Source organism: Bombus pyrosoma, linkage group LG12 (assembly GCF_014825855.1).
Source record: "Bombus pyrosoma isolate SC7728 linkage group LG12, ASM1482585v1, whole genome shotgun sequence".
In the NCBI taxonomy this organism is placed as follows: Eukaryota; Metazoa; Arthropoda; class Insecta; order Hymenoptera; family Apidae; genus Bombus; species Bombus pyrosoma.
Genome location: NC_057781.1, coordinates 2,072,739 through 2,088,879, shown reverse-complemented (window position 1 = coordinate 2,088,879; position 16,141 = coordinate 2,072,739). Strand labels below are relative to the sequence as shown.

At 39.8% G+C, this 16,141-nt stretch overlaps 3 protein-coding genes across 4 annotated transcripts in view; 1 reads left to right on the top strand and 2 right to left on the bottom strand.

The window, feature by feature from the left end:
* Window positions 1–12,659, top strand: part of LOC122573812 (synapsin) — a 48,039-nt gene extending 35,380 nt beyond the window's left edge. For both annotated transcript variants that reach the window (XM_043740702.1, XM_043740703.1), the window contains exons 7-10: window positions 705–910; window positions 1,384–1,648; window positions 2,022–2,268; window positions 2,363–12,659. In XM_043740702.1, the coding sequence (XP_043596637.1) occupies window positions 705–910; window positions 1,384–1,648; window positions 2,022–2,268; window positions 2,363–2,535 (891 nt within the window). In that variant the 3' untranslated portion in view covers window positions 2,536–12,659. The remainder of the gene's footprint in view (window positions 1–704; window positions 911–1,383; window positions 1,649–2,021; window positions 2,269–2,362) is intronic.
* On the bottom strand, window positions 12,261–15,979 carry LOC122573817 (UPF0691 protein C9orf116 homolog). Its single transcript, XM_043740708.1, has 2 exons — window positions 15,700–15,979; window positions 12,261–13,163 (listed from the first exon to the last, which is right to left on the bottom strand). Exons 1-2 carry the CDS (start codon window positions 15,824–15,826, stop codon window positions 12,952–12,954), a joined length of 339 nt encoding a protein of 112 aa, XP_043596643.1. The 5' UTR covers window positions 15,827–15,979; the 3' UTR covers window positions 12,261–12,951.
* Window positions 12,948–15,838, bottom strand: LOC122573813 (insulin-like growth factor-binding protein complex acid labile subunit). The gene is made up of 2 exons (XM_043740704.1): window positions 13,085–15,838; window positions 12,948–13,024 (listed from the first exon to the last, which is right to left on the bottom strand). Exon 1 carries the CDS (start codon window positions 14,402–14,404, stop codon window positions 13,385–13,387), a length of 1,020 nt encoding a protein of 339 aa, XP_043596639.1. The 5' UTR covers window positions 14,405–15,838; the 3' UTR covers window positions 12,948–13,024; window positions 13,085–13,384.
* Window positions 15,980–16,141: the final 162 nt, after the last annotated feature.

Below are 16,141 nucleotides of genomic sequence, written 5' to 3'. Positions count from 1 at the left end.
CGATTACTATAGAGTTGGGTGAAATTTGTGGTTGGAGATCGTAAGCTTCGAGTGAATCTTAATTACTAGGAACGAAACCGGTACGTATGGTTTGCAAACTTTCGACGGCCTTACGTTTCAAAGAAATTATTTCAACATCGAATGAAATACCCATCTCATATCACGCATATTTTTAGCATGCTCCGGTTCGCGTAAGAAAAATAAATCTCGAGAGGATATGTTTCACGATCCTGGAAGATCGTTCCGAACGAATCGACTGACGGATGCAACGAATACGCAGCATCATCGTTTAATAATCTCTTGCGGCCCACGCGAATATCGTAGACTGTTTAATCAACCGCCTGTATATCGGCTGACTTTGATCTTCATCCATAGATGTCGGTTAATGTATTCGATTATTGAAGACTAGCCCGAGATATTGCTGTAGGCGTCCCTTCGGACTGGTTTCTGACGATTAGAGCGGAATGCAGAATACGCGTGCATTGTTAATCGATTCTCCACGCAGAAATCTCGATACCACGTTGAAAATGTATCCGAGAAGCATCGAATATATTCAGAATTACAGAATGTTTGCAGTTCAACGTTTGAAGAGTTGTCGTTATGCGACAAGTCGTTTGTTGACGCAGTCGAAGCCAATCGATTCGCGATCGAACACCGTGTACCCATTAATTCTTTCTCTTTTTGAACGTTGATCGTCTTTGCAGGTGAGTGCATCTCGTTATCCGGTTGTGGTGAAACTCGGACACGCCCACGGTGGAGTGGGAAAAGCCCGTGCCGAGACGAATCAAGAGTTTCTAGATCTCGCCTCTTTGGCTGCTTTGGCGAACACTTATTGCACGTCGGAGCCGTACGTCGACACCAAATACGACGTTCACGTGCAGAAAATAGGCAATAACTACAAGGCGTTCATGTGAGTGCCGGGAAATGTCTGCTAGATCGATCCCGTGATCTGTCGTTGCAAATGTTACCGAGTAGCTTGTCAATGGGTACTACGGTTTCCCCACTGTACAAAAATGGAAATTAGAACGCGTAGCTTAACTCTCGGCTGGTAAGGTGAAACGTAAGTTATGTAACGACCAGCGCCGGGATCGTTTCAAATCCATCTATTTTTTCACATTTTACGTGACTGAATATGTAAGCATATTTATGGTAATACGCATTGTATGACTCACAGAACAATACAGGATCCTGCACATTGTCATTCGATTCTCGAAGCAGGATCAAGAAGTTGTCATGTTACACCTATACCTAAATATATCTTTTTGAACGATCGAAACTTTAATCCATCCGCCTTCTATCAGTCGAGGGTTAACCAACTAGACAATTGCGACAAGAATAGCAACGTATTTAATTAACAACCACGATCGTCGACATTCCTCTCAGGCGGAAGAGCATAAGCGGAAACTGGAAGTCTAACACCGGTTCGGCGATGTTAGAGCAATTAGCCGTGAGCGAAAAACATCGCACCTGGATTGATCACGTGGCCCAATTGTTCGGTGAATTGGATATCTGTGCGATCGAGCTGTTGGTCGGGAAGGATGGTCGAGAATACATAATCGAGGTGAATGATAGCGCGCTGTCGTTAATGGGAGACTCACAAGAGGAAGACCGTCGTCACATTGCAGACCTCGTCACTGCGAAAATGCAGGTAAAAAGTGACATGAAATTTAATATACTTAGACTAAATTAATTAGTATGTAAATGTTATAATCAGACTGCGGGTTTGTATATATTTATAGAACATTTTAAAGTGCAAAATTGCACAAAATGCACATAGTATGAAAAAAATATACAAAATATCTAAAATAGAGTACTTTCTGCAATAATTGGTAAAACAATTTTCTATAGAGATTCTATTTTCTTAATCGTATTTTTAAAAATATTAATTTACATAAAAATCCATAGTTTAATTATAATAAATACAATAATGTGCCGGTACCACTTTTAGCCACTATATATCATAAAAGTTAATAAGTCGACAAATTTTTATCGCATGATACATTACTTTTTCCAATATCTAGACATGTTGTCGACCTCCAAGCGTGTTGACGAAAACGACATCCAGAGGATCGATGTCTGGCTCCAGTCAGGCAACGAGTCCTGTAGAAGATCGCACTGTGCCACCAACAGCTCCGCTAGGATCGCATGGAAGCATGGGGTCTATGGCTAGCATAGGAAGCTTAGGTTCCATGGGCTCCACGACAGCAATGGCAGGTGACGTAACTAGTTCTGACAGCCACCATCAACTGCAACGACGCGATTCTCAAGGTTCGTAAGAACTATGGATTCGGTTTACAATTATTGAAATATGATTAAATCAGGGATAACTAAAATATCGAAATATTTATTTATTTATCTGCAGCATCGCAATCGAGTACAGTGAGCAGCGCTCCATCGGTTGGTCGACGCCAAGAAGATGTTCCAACATCGAGAGTACCTTTCCACAGACAAGGCAGCCAATCCCAGAGCGAAGACACCGAAGACACCATGAAGAACCTTCGGAAAACGTTTGCAGGAATCTTTGGAGACATGTAAATTTTTCGAACGAAAGTGTACTGGAGCAAAGGAGATCATTTTAGGATTATCATCAAATTTAAGTTAGTGAAAAAAAATATTTAAAATGTAAATGAATTAGTTAATATTTTTAACGAAAGATCGTATTTTTTTATATAGCTTCTTCATTATCAGTGATGTACAGGAATAATTTTGCACTTATAGGATTTTTGTTAAACAGTTAGAAGATGTATTTAAATTAATTTGTCGAATATGAAAATGTACTGGAAAGGAATATATAATATAGTCGATATATTTGTAGATCATCAAGCTCATCTAAATGACGCTCGCGTCCCACATTGGACGTCATATAACAATGTAAATTTTGCTAACGGTCCACGGCGATGTGTATAAACATAAACATAACTTAACTTTTCGTTTTTTATCAGTTTAATAGTTCATCCGTTTCTTGCTATTCGATTACGTTGAGCGAAAGAGAATATCGTTGGAAATTTATTCTTCTAGAATTCTTACTAATCGCGTTGCTATTACTCTGTACTTGATTATTAATCGATATCGCGTATTCAACGCATCGGTTGCTATTCAAATATTAACTACGTATTTTCGATAAGGGGAGGGTAAGTAAAAATTAATGGGGGATTTAAAAAAAGAGTCGTGGTCGTTTATGTATATTAAAAAGTAAAAAAATAAAAAAATCGTAATGTAGATTCTATGTATTCGATGTATTCAGCATTTACATAGTGGCTAGGGAAAATTCTCTCAGGTTATAATAGTAAAAGAATGAATACTTTTCCAAATGTCCAGTTATGTTTCGTTACCATCGACGTATCCGTTCTGCATACTCGTCTCGTTTACGGGGAACGCCGCCACTTGGTTTTTCGATTCCAACAGGCAACAGTACCATAGGCCCCTGTCATCTCCTCATCCGACTTTACTTCAGGCGTCCACTTTTTAGGCTTAACTTTCGATTATAGCATTGTCTAAAGGCGAGGGAACGGGAATGATGCGGAATGAAAAGAACGAGAAAGCTGGAGAGAGGAAAAAATGGAAGATGAGTTATAAATTTAAATGGCTGATGGAAGTCCTGCAGTAAAATACATATTTGTAAAATTATTAAAAAGTATTTGTAAGCCGACGTCATTCAAAATGATTGAGGAAAACAAAAAAAGAGGAGATTCGGGCATTATACTGAACATTTGGCTAGAGAAGACTTCGGATCGATCGCCCGGCACTCAATGCCGGGCCAATGGAAGAACAAGATCGACCAGTCTGTATCTTAAGCGCACAAATAGTCATTAGGATTTCGAGACACGGGCAGTACTTTGACATCGTGCATGTGAACAACGCAAACGTTTGGTCTAATAAACGGGACTTATGGTGAGGGAGAAATGAAAAAAATTCTTCTGCAGAGTCGCCGGTTCTTGAACAATGATACGTTTCGGCCTGCAAAAAGTGTAATTCCTCGGCCGGCGACCTTTCGATTTGGATTATTCAAAATTCATTGTCTCGAATAGTATTGAGCATCTCGATGTTGAAAACTGTCCTGCATTCCGATAACGAACTGTTTCTTTTTCCTAAATTTTCACGCATTTGTAGGTCATTTGTAAAGGAAAAAAGGAGCTTGCGCAAGGCGACTTGGCACGCTTGCTGAAAATTCATGAAAAAAGAGATGTTCGTTGCTCCGTAGGCTTTAAGAACAATTACCGATGAAATCAAAATGTAATAAACGGGTTCGTGAACTAGGAACGGGAAGCGAAAGGGAAGCGGCCGCTAGTTGCCGCGAGAATGATTAAAAAAAACATGGGCATTCAGTAAATCGCGATTCTTTGCGATCGTGCAAAAAATTCAAAGCACACCAAGCAACCTTTTGATGATCTGCAAATATAATCGTGTTTGCTTGCCTGAGTTAACTTGATTCTATTGAAGCTCCTTTGATTCAGTACCCGCTGGAGAAGGATCTGGATTTGCGAAGTAAAAACCAACCGACGAAAGCGAGAACAGAGAACGAAACGTCTTTGTCCAAATTTTTCTTTTTTTTTTTATTATTTAATTTGTACTTTACAATTTGTCCAGCTGGACATTCGGTAAATTTTTCTAGCTTTATTGCTAAATAACATGTGGATGGCTATCCCCAGCGGGATACCATCTTCAAGTTTGTCTATTTTATTTCTTTCGTGAGGTCAGTGGAGTGTTTTCTCTTTAGTCTTCTTTTTATGAAAGTTTTGCTCGTTTCAGCAGCTAACTGGTTTGGATGTGTTGTCGTTCTTTCCTTGTATTTTTTTGCGTACCTGCCGATTTCTTCTTTGACCGTTGGTATTTTTAAGTCTTTGCGTATATCCTCGTTTCTGACATACCATGAGGCGTTGATTATTGTTCTGAGTATCTTCGATTCTAGCGACTCTAGTTTATTTATGTGGCTCATTGCTGCTATTCCCCATAGTGGTATTCCGTACGACCAAATTGGTTTCATTATCGTTTTGTAAATTTTTAGTTTATTTTCCATGCTGAGCTTAGAGTTTCGACTAATTAGGTAGTATGTTGCTTCCATGTAAGTTGTGTGTCTAAGTGGAGTCCTAGGTATTTAACTTGCCTTGTTCGCGTTATGTGCGTGTCATTCAATTGGATATTTGGTGGTTTCCGTTTTCTTAGTGTAAATGTAATATGGTTGCATTTACTGGGGTTTGCTTTTATTTGTTTATATTGTATCCATTTTTCTATTTTTCTGATATGCTCTTGTAGTAACGTGACTGCTGTTTCTGGATTAGTGTGCCTGACTAGTACAGCCGTGTCGTCCGCGAATATCAGTATTTTGCTGTTGGTAGTTATTGGTACGTTGGCCGTGTATAATGTGTATACTATTGGTTCTAAGACGCTTCCTTGCGGTACCCCTGTGTTGATGTCTTTAACTTCAGAATATGCGTCCTTTATTTTTACTACAATTGTCCAAATGATCTCAATTTACCTTAGCATAAGAGCTGATAAACGCATTACGACGAAAGATAGACCTCGTGGTGTCAGCTTTGAAAAGAACTATAATAAGTTCGTCCGTTTAATATTCTGTTCTAATTTAATTTCACATTTCGATTATGCGACTTTTGTCAAAGAGGGACTTAGGAAAATTAATTTTACTTAAACCTACGTTAGTTGCAAGAATATAAGGAGATCCCAGGGCACCCCTGTTGAGCGTCAGGCGGTCCATCGTGGAGTTTTAGTCGGTAAGTCCGACACTACCCCGCCGTTTCCCAGAAGAGCGGCGAGGTGTCCATGACGATTTTCTCACGTATAAAAAAAGAAAAGTGTAGTTTGTTCCACTACATAGTGTTTCGAATATAGTCCCGGGGCACCACTGGCGTTTTTGTCGATAAATCTTACACTGCCCCACCGTTCCACGGAAGAGCGGCGGGGTATCTATGACTATTTCCTCACGTATAAAAAAAAAAGATGTTGCAAGAATATAAGGAGGTCCCAGGGCAGCGCTGTTGAGCGTCAGGCGGGCCACCGTGGAGTTTTAGTCGGTAAGTCCGACACTACCACGCCGCTTCCCAAAAGAGCGGCGAGGTGTCCATGACGATTTCCTCATGTATAAGAAAAAAAAGTGTGGTTTGTTCCGTTTTATAGCGTTTCGAATATAGTCCCAGGGCACCCCTGACGTTTTTGTCGATAAATCTCACACTGCCCCACCGTTCCACGGAAGAGCGGCGGGGTATCTATGACTATTTCCTCACGTATAAAAAAAAAAGATGTTGCAAGAGGTATAAGGAGGTCACAGGGCAGCGCTGGTGAGCGTCAGGCAGGCCACCGTGGAGTTTTAGTCGGTAAGTCCGACACTACCCCGCCGCTTCCCAGAAGAGTGGCGAGGTGTCCATGACGATTTCCTCACATATGAAGAAAAAAGTGTAGTTTGTTCTGTTACATAGCATTTCAAATATTGCCCCGGGGCACTCCTGGCGTTTTTGTCGATAAATCTGACACTGCCCCACCGCTGCACGGAAGAGCGGCGGGGTGTCTATGACTATTCCCTCACGTATAAAAAAAAAGTTGCAAGAATATAGTAGAGGAACGCATAGGATCGTAAAAGGAATGTATTGCCTCCTCTCGTTCTGATTTATTGTCTCCTATTATCAACACATTGCTTTATCGAATTTAGGAATATCAAGTAAATGAACGCAAAGACGTGAACTTGATCAATGCTCTATTGCATGACTAATTGATCGATATTCCTGTGTGTGTATATAGTTGTAAATTAATACATTAGTCATTTGTTAGACGATACATGGTACACAAATTTAAACGATTACAAACGGTTACATAGTGTTACAAACGGTTACATAGTGTTACAAATGGTTACATAGTGTCACAAAGGGTTACAAACGGTTACAAGTTAATTTCCAAGTAATAGACGTCCAATGATTTGGTTTTTGAAGTGCCTTGAATACTTAAGTGCCCTTCTTGTCACGTTTCTTACCCATTCAAAGTAGCCGAAGCGCGTGTCAGCGTGCACTTTTTACTATGCACTTAACCATGAGAATCTCTCTGTTGTTTGTACTTTTTATACACTAAACGCGTGCATCGTTTTACCTTTTCGCATGATCATCTTTAACGAGCAGCTTATTGATTCATCAGGCACCTCAATACCGTGGATAAGTGCAGATACACCGTCCAAAGTATGATCAACAGCGAACGAAGACGTTGGTATCACTCGAAACGTCAATCGATCGAACAAACGAGCCTATTATCGTTCGTCGATATTCGCGGTAGCTCGATACTATGACTTTATTCTTTTTCGTTCCTCACCGTTCGCGATTTAGTGCATTTAGATTCACGTTCTTCCACGCTTAATTCTTATTTAAAAATTATTCATCATTACGATAGGCAATGACACGTAGAGAAAGAAAATAGTCTTAAAGAGTGTTTAGAGTGAATAGAACAGCGAGAGAATAGAGCAGAAGCTTCTGGAATTAACGTTATAAAAGACTGTCTAATTTCGCGACTTAGTTCAAAAACTCGCTCGTACGTACGATCTAAGTAAAATCAGACTTGCAATAGATATCGCGAGAAATAGATTATCGGACCTACCGACATTGGAAAAAATAGTACTTTAAAGGATAACTAAATAAAAACATGTAACAAACAAAAAATCTTGGACAATCTTCGCAGCTGAAAAAGTTGTAGTTGCCCGCTAAAGTACAAAAAATATCCTCGAAGAACGAAAGCTGCTGCTGAGACTGGCTTTCAGAGCTGACGCCACGACGCACGAGGAGAAGCGAAACGCGAAAGCTTGATAGATTCGTTAAGATGGATGCATTCGATCCGATACAGAATCTATACTGATACGTAGACGCGGTTAAAGATAACGAATATCTCAGGGGTGCAAGTCTAAGCACAAGGTAGGATAGAAAAAGATGAGATAGAAGAGGCAATTGGGTTCAGGTGTTGTTGCAGCCTAGACGAATTAACGGCATTGACTTCGATACCTACGATGACTAGTCACTTAGCAAGCACGCTTCTTCGGAAAAATCACAGCGATTATCCATTTAAAGATAGAACTTGCAGAATCGGATCCGCAAAACGATCATCTACATTTGTAACTATTCGAGAGAACTTCTTTATGCAACATTGCAGTGTTTTGTACAGATGTGTTAATCGCATATTTGTCGATTTAACGTCAATTCTTACAAGCATATCAATCATTTCGTTGACATTGACAATATTTTCTTGAAACGAGTTAATGTTTAATTTAGTTTTAGTCGTTTAGACTTTTAAATTTATAGATATAATTTGAAAATAATTAGTTATTCGTTAAAATCGAATAGATGATCAAATCAAACAGAACAGCAAACAGAACACAGAAATCACATTGTTAGGCATTTCACGCTGCTTGATCTTATAAAAGTCTTTGATCGGCGACATTGTAATTTGTTCTAGTTCCCGTGTGATGTAGTGAGCAACACTGTTACAACATCTTTCCATTAGTTTTAAGCATGTTTATGTGTCCACACTGCGTTTCATTTCGTCGCAGCCACGTGTCAGTGTAATTTGGCAGGCTAATAGATTCTTTATTACATACGAAGACTCGCATCGCTTCGTAAATTCGAGTCTAGTTTTAAAAAAAAGCACAGTGTTTTTTCGCGCCGAATTTTCGTTATTCAATCTCTGTTTCCTTCTTGCCGGAAGTAATAATATTACTACTAGGCTAATCTTACTTAGGATCCTTGCGTCACTGTAATACCGTTGTTGGTTAAGATTTACCATTCTTAAAAATACTTTCAAGGTCGTGGAACTAATTAAGATGTCTTGGATAACGACATCGTATAAGGTAAGCTACAACAGAAAAATAATTAAAAATGAAAAAAAAAAAAAAAGAGAACGAGAAGATAGACCAGGCTCGATGATAACGCAGCGGTAGTACAATTTTGTGTTACTATCGTTGTTTCGTAGCTTTTTTCATGGTGCTTAAATCATCGTAAGATCATGTGGCGAAGCTTCGAAATGCATTCGATCGAATAGCCTAGAGTTACACTGTAGAATACGGCAAGTGACAATTCTAATCATCTCGCCAAGTATCGAAAAATATCGAGCGTTCGACGCAAAAAATCGGGGCCAAATCCTCTTGTGCGCCAGTCGAATTAGCGATCTTAGCTCATGGCGTTCGCTGTCAATTTAGTGCCTCGTTGCTTTCCCTTCTTTTAGCAATTTTCTTTTTAGTGACTTCGAGTTCAAATCATGTCGCAATATTCGTGTCCATATAGGTTCACTTACGCCTATATTAATGTATTCCTTCGGTCGCGAATCGAACAGAAAGTTACACCACGATCGAATCGTTTCTTTTCCTTACTCGACTTGAAATATGCGTTCACGAACACCAATAATTTTCTTCCACTTTCTTTGTTCCTTATCGATACTTCTCGGCTCGTGAAACGAAACACCAAAACACTATACGAGACTAATTACAACGAATATGTGGAAGGGGTGAATATTATCAAGCAACCTTCTCATAGGAGGACCGGCTGGACAATATTTCCGGATTTCGCCTCGATCAACTCGAACGTTCGTCCTTCTAATTATGATTAATCAATGTCTATGTGTAACGAAACTTAAGGTAATAATAATAGCGTTAACAATAACAATCGTTAAGGTGAGATTATCATCGTAGGCTAGTTAAGAATACGGTAGGCTCTATATGTAACCGTATGTTACCTCCTTGATTTCAATGAGTGCTAGTCACATGTATTATTCCCGGGGCACTCCTATTAAACATTAGGTAGGTCACGGTGTGGTTTTAGTCGGTAAGTCCGACACTACCCCACTACTTCTCAAAAGAGCGGCGAGGTGTCCATGACTATTTCCTCACATATAAAAAAAGAAAAAAACGTTGCAAGAATATAAGGAGATCCCGGGGCACCCCTGTTGAGCGTCAGGTGGGCCACCGTGGAGTTTTAGTCGGTAAGTCCGACACTACTCCGCCGCTTCTCAGAAGAGCGGTGAGGTGTCCATGACTATTTCCTCACGTATAAAAAAAAATCACATGTATTATAATTACTTAACACTCGTATTCTCAACCCATGAATATATAAAGACGACATATTATATATACACATAACATTATAACATAAACAACATAACATTCTATGTCTATTATTCTAGGAACGTATTAAACGACGTTGTAAAGTGTAAGGGTGCTTCAGGTCTAATTAATTGTAAATCGATCGGAATGCTATTGTAACCCAAAAAGAAAAGCGAATACAGTTACGGAAGAAAAAAAGAAGAAAAAGAATGAAAATGGAACGTTCTCGTGCGACTAGCGCTACATTTCGCTCGGGAAATGGACCGGTGTCTCTTATCGTCGATTAATTTATACCGAATCTTCGACTAGAGTCACCGTAGCACAGGACGTACCTTTGTTATGCCGATATTCGATATCAATTGTACGACAATATAAGGTATTACGAGTAGAGTAACGCGCCACGAGCGTTCACCCTTCTCGAACGAGACAAATGTGAGAGAGTAGCAAGTTAGTACCTATTAATCTCGATGTTCTCTTTCGTGGCGCGCGTATCGTAGATGCGTCGCGAAGTCATTTGGAACATTCCTCTGAAACAGCGCGCGATTCAACTATTGAGATCTTTGCAATTCATTCGTTGATTATTTCACTAAAGAATCGTCGCTTTACTGAACGATCGATCTCGATCGTTGGATCGCGCGTACTGTTCGCGGTCGCCTCGTCGTCGATCGCGTTTGCTCGTTTATTTTTCTCCCGTGCTCATAATCAAGACTGCTTAATATTGATGACGGGTGTTTTAAGCGTGTGATTATAAGATATCAAGAGGACAACGAATCATCGCGGTCGAGTGGACAGCGATCACGACGCGGCGTCTCGCCGAGATGATCGCTCGAATTGAACACGATTATTACGAGTTCTCCGATCATACGACCATTTATTACCTTTATCTAACCGCCAAGTATAAGAGAAGAAGGAAAGAAGGAATGTTTAAAAATTAAAAATGCGAGTAAAATGCGAGTTCTATCTGTCATCGTTTTAGCTGTTAAGGATTCATCATCAAAGTAAATGGGGGTAGTTCTAATCCAAGTAAGCGTACCACGTAAGTGCAGCACATTGAAAAAATACGGGAAAATAACAAGTAGTACAATGTATAGGTTTGTGTATAGATACTCGAGGACATATGTAAAGAGGTATCGGTCTTGGGGCACACGTCGAGCGCTCGTTACCGATCCCTTCCCATTGGTTCAACGTTGAAAGGTATTTACGGACGAAAGCCTAACAAGATCGCTCCTCTAGCTTCTTGAGATACCACGAAAACGTTTTCGACCGTTTTCTATTCACTATCCATGAGTAATCGAAGTGCAACGGCCCTTTTCACCGAGGGATCTCATGATAACCTGGGGTGGTCGATAGGTAACGAGCACGCCGTTTCATGGAACATCAAGATTCTTCCTCGTGATGGCAAACGACACTCGACGCTCGGTGATCATTTTATGGCCTTAATCAAATTTTCATTAGGGGTCAAGTGTCTTCGTAATCGCGACATCACGTTTGTCGCGATAAAACGAAAAAAATGTCTATGACAACGACACGAATGGCCAACGCATACCAAACGGAGCACGAAAGATGAATGTCGTATTAAATTCAGTGTATTTTGCGAACTTCGTTTGCGATACCGATGGGCCGATGTTTTGTGCTAACTTCGTGTAAAATTTCAATCGACGCTTTAACGTGCCCCACGACTCTTATCAACGACTGATTCGATTGATCTGGAAAGATTTTATACCGATTCTGCGTCGTTCTTTTTTGCGCGTTTCTTCACACGAAACCGCTGAAAGGATTTTGATACATGGCGCAATCGTGAAAAATTTTTCAACGAATGAAGCACCGAATAGAGGAATTTGTCGAGAAGCAAAGTTACATATAACTGAATAAGAACGAATTAAAGGGGCCACGTGAGGAAGAATAAACTGTCGCGTGTTTCTGATTATTGTGATTATTTCTGACTATACTGGTCTCATGTCGTACTATCAAACATGGAATATCTTTATGGTGTCTCCGTAAGACGATCGACGTGGCCTGTTAACAAACGAATATGGACATACGTTACAGAGTTTTTTCAACTAGAATCGTGTATTCATCCATTGCATACAAACAGAAAATGAAAAATATTGCCATATTGGACTGTGAAACGTTGTCAAAAACATTTTCGAAGTCGTCATATGGTTGTTAAGACATTGAAGTATTAAAAACTCTTATATATATATATATATATGTTGAAGTTATAATTACTTCTATGATGGTCATACCAAGCAGCGTAATGGATGAATGACATGCATTTAAAAATTATAAAATGTCGTAATTACTTCCGAGGTCGAGTAACACAGAGTAACTTTCAGGCCCTGATTACTAAATCCTAAATGAAGCTGTAACGAAGACAAACGTTAGTGAAAACAAGTACGTGAACGATAAATCCCAGTAGTCGCGATCGTATGAAAAGAAGAACGACTTTCGATTCTGTGCTAGATTTCGGGACACCGTGTAATTCTGCGTAGCTCGACTAGGTTCTCGTTGAAATACGATTACTGCGATACGTCAAGCTAAACTGTAACAATAAAAACAAAATAAAATATTATACTTCTGACTGTCGTCAATCTCACAACCTCATCACCAGTTAATTTTGAAGCATTTTTAAATATAAAAATTATCAAAATAATTTCTAGATATAAAGACTTGAAGTATCAAATTATACTTTCTTAAATATCAAATACGATTTAATTTTTAGCGCCTTTCAATGCACAAGCTTCATATTTTTTAAATTTATTGGATACATTATATAGTACACCATCGATACGAAACTACGATTTACTTTACAAAAGATAGTGTGATCTAAATAAATTGAAAAAAATTATGGTTAAAGAGGATGTGCAAAAAAATTAAACCATGCTTTTATCCAGTTCCGTATTGAGCGAGCAATTACGGTACATGCCACCACGGGCCTGGTTGTCGCTGAAACAAGTATTTCGTGGATAATAAGAGGTGGGCACGGTGTGAATCGTCGGTGCGTACCATCCGTAATCCATCGACGAGCTCCTGTAACAAGGATGCGGAGGCGGACTCTCGTCCTGTCGGTATCCTTTGAACACTCCTGGAAAAACGATTTTTATCGGATAAACTTGCACTTTACCCCTAAATAGATAAATGCAGTGTAACGTCTCTGTTTCGTTGTATTACTATATTTTCCAATACTTTACATAAATCATCATTAACAAGCATATCCTATATAACTAAAAATTTGTCAAACGACATTTCGGATACAGATTCGCGTTTCTATATCGAAGCAACACTGTTCACTCTGTAAACCGTATTTTAATGAACTTGAGACTCGATCTCTGTGCACTCGTAGGGCAGCTGATACTCGACGTTGCTGCACCGAAATCGTCCTTGCACTTTGGAAACATTATCAACAGTCGTCCCGGCTATCTTGAAGCCTGGGTCGGTGGTAACGTTCTTCATCTTGACGAAAACGGACATGTCCACAAAACGCAGTTCGTTGCTGTTCAAGAACAGAAGCAACAAATTATCCAATCCATCGAAAGCGTCCCCCTTCAGCATGACAATTTGATTCCCGTTGAGCCACAAAGAATTTAAATTTTTCAGATGTCGGAAAATTCCTCCAGACACGTTTTTCAATCGATTCCGTCCCAGGTCTAGTTCATTGATTTCACCAAGACCACGAAAAACCTCGGGTTGCAGGGACGAAATTTTGTTTCTCGACAGATAGAGGAGATCGATGTGAGGCAGTCCATTAAACGCTCCAATAGGTATCTCTGTGATCCCGTTACAATCCAACGCTAAGGTTTCCAGGTGTCGAAGTCCTCTGAATATGTTTCTCTTCAAGGCAATGTTGTTATTTGTGGCGTACAATTCACGAAGATCGGTGAGACCCTTCCACATTCCAGGTCGAAACGCAGTAATATTATTGTTATCTAGCAGCAACGTTTCTAGACTGTACAATTTGGCAAAGGCACCGTCTTCTATCTCGGTTATACTGTTATTCTTCAGATCCAAATACGTCAGTTGGTCCAAACCAGCGAAATAGTGTCTAAAAATTGTAGACAACTGGTTGTCACGAATATACAAGGCGGATGAGTTGCTGACTTCGAGAAAAGCGTCCTTGGCTATGTCGATGATCCCAAGACCCTCCAGGTGTAGCTCTATGTCCTCGATCGTCTGCACCGCGTTGACATCCTCGAACGCGACACTGTACAACACGCCGTTAGCCAGACAAACGTAAAGATGGTTATAAACTTGGCAGTCGATTTCCTCCGCGCGAACGTCTTGAGTGGTGACTGATAAGAGGAGATAAACGAGCAAGAGGAAGCACATGGTGTGCTCAGATGCTGGATACGCACTGAATGCGTGGAAGAGCAGAGTTTCGATGTGCAGCCAAGGGAACAACCCGACGGTTACCGTTGGTCAGATACGATTGGACAAATATATCAGCCATACCGTGTACAGTATAACTCGACGATGAAGTTCAGTTCCGCGGAAATTGGATGTTTTATTCATTTTAAACACACGCCCCGCTGTTGCCCACTTTAACAGTGGCTCTGTGTCCGCGGATGATACGGTTACATAGCAACGTTTCATCTTGAAATTCAATTTTATTGAAATCAACGTTTGCACATCGATTCAAAGTAGCTGTTTCTTCGTAGCTGATATTCAAATTCATAATTTCCACGGAGTTTTAGAGAGATAAGGACCCTTCGCGGGAACCTTGCCTGTATTTTTATCGATGAAATGTTATGTGTTCGTTTCGCGTATATGAAAACTGTTCTTTGTCACTGTTCTGGAAGCATGGCTGAGATTTCAAAGGACACATTTATTCACCGTCTCCCGCAATCTCGTGATTCGAGGTTTCGCGTCGGGCAAGTTATTTTCCTGTAGAGTCGTTTCACATTGTTCGAGACACCGAGAAACACGACGCTATAGAATTTTGAATCTAGCGTTCACAGTGTTACGCCGATGTTTCGCGAAATGAATATTCGAACCAGAGACGAACGTGTTCTTATTTTAAACAGGTGATTTCCAAATGAAAATGTTAAAGCGACGTTTTTAATATCCGAGAGCGTCAGATACACGCTTCACTCTTATGGCAAAAGAAACGTATCTGAGAAACATGAACGTTCACAAGTGAACTTGAGCGTAGATATATGTATTTCGACACGTTTCAAATCATCTTTTTTCTTTTATCACGAAGCGAAGTTAATCTCTTAAACGGAAAATACATGAAGTGACGGAATCGCGTATATTTTAAGCAAAACCTATCTTGTGAAAGGTTTCTGTGACATGTGCAAAAATGTCTGTATTACCGATAAGCTTCGACGAACGTACCGATCGTCAACACTGACTTATTAATAGCAGAGCGTTATCGTTTTAGTACGAAGAACTTCTTGTCGTGTAGTCTACCGCGAAATGAGATGTTTTCACGACACGCGAAATCAATCTCCGAACCAATTCAACGAACTTCATAAAACGTTTGAGAGAAACATTTTCGTAAAAGAATAAAATAAGATTGAAAATATCGATTGATGCATGGAGAACCGATCTGGTCGTACAATTAAGGCCATGTCACTTGTTAAATATGAAAAACGTCACGTTAATAAATTATACAGACTTACGTGGGTACATAAATCGTGTTGGAAGATTACAGGTTCGATAAATGTCATCGGTTCGAGGACCGAAAGAAATTTCCTCTCCTTCCGCATCCTCCTTTTTTTCTTTGCATATGCACGGCGTTTCGATCATTTTTGGATTATGAGCGGCTCAATCGATTCGTAAACGTGTCATAATGCTCCCGAACAGCAAAACGTAATCTTCACAGAACACAGTGAAAATACGCTGCAATTTCTGCTGTGACATTGACCATAAATGTTTCGTTTCTATGGTGACTGTATCTTGTACGCGACATTGGTATCGATCAAACGGGCAATAATTTACGTTGCTCGGTCAACTTCTCGGTAATATTCGTTCCAAAATAAAAATTAAAAACCTTAGAATATAAGTGACAAATTCTGACAATTCGAAATTAAAAGATTTAGATTCAGAAATTTAAATTTAAAA

Excerpts from the sequence above, each read along its gene's own strand:
- LOC122573813 (XM_043740704.1), bottom strand. The coding sequence starts at position 14,404 with ATGTGCTTCCTCTTGCTCGTTTATCTCCTCTTATCAGTCACCACTCAA.
- LOC122573817 (XM_043740708.1), bottom strand. The coding sequence starts at position 15,826 with ATGATCGAAACGCCGTGCATATGCAAAGAAAAAAAGGAGGATGCGGAA. Across the intron at positions 13,164-15,699 it reads AACACGATTTATGTACCCAC|GAGTGTTCAAAGGATACCGA; the intron begins GTAAGTCTGTAT and ends TCGTTTTTCCAG.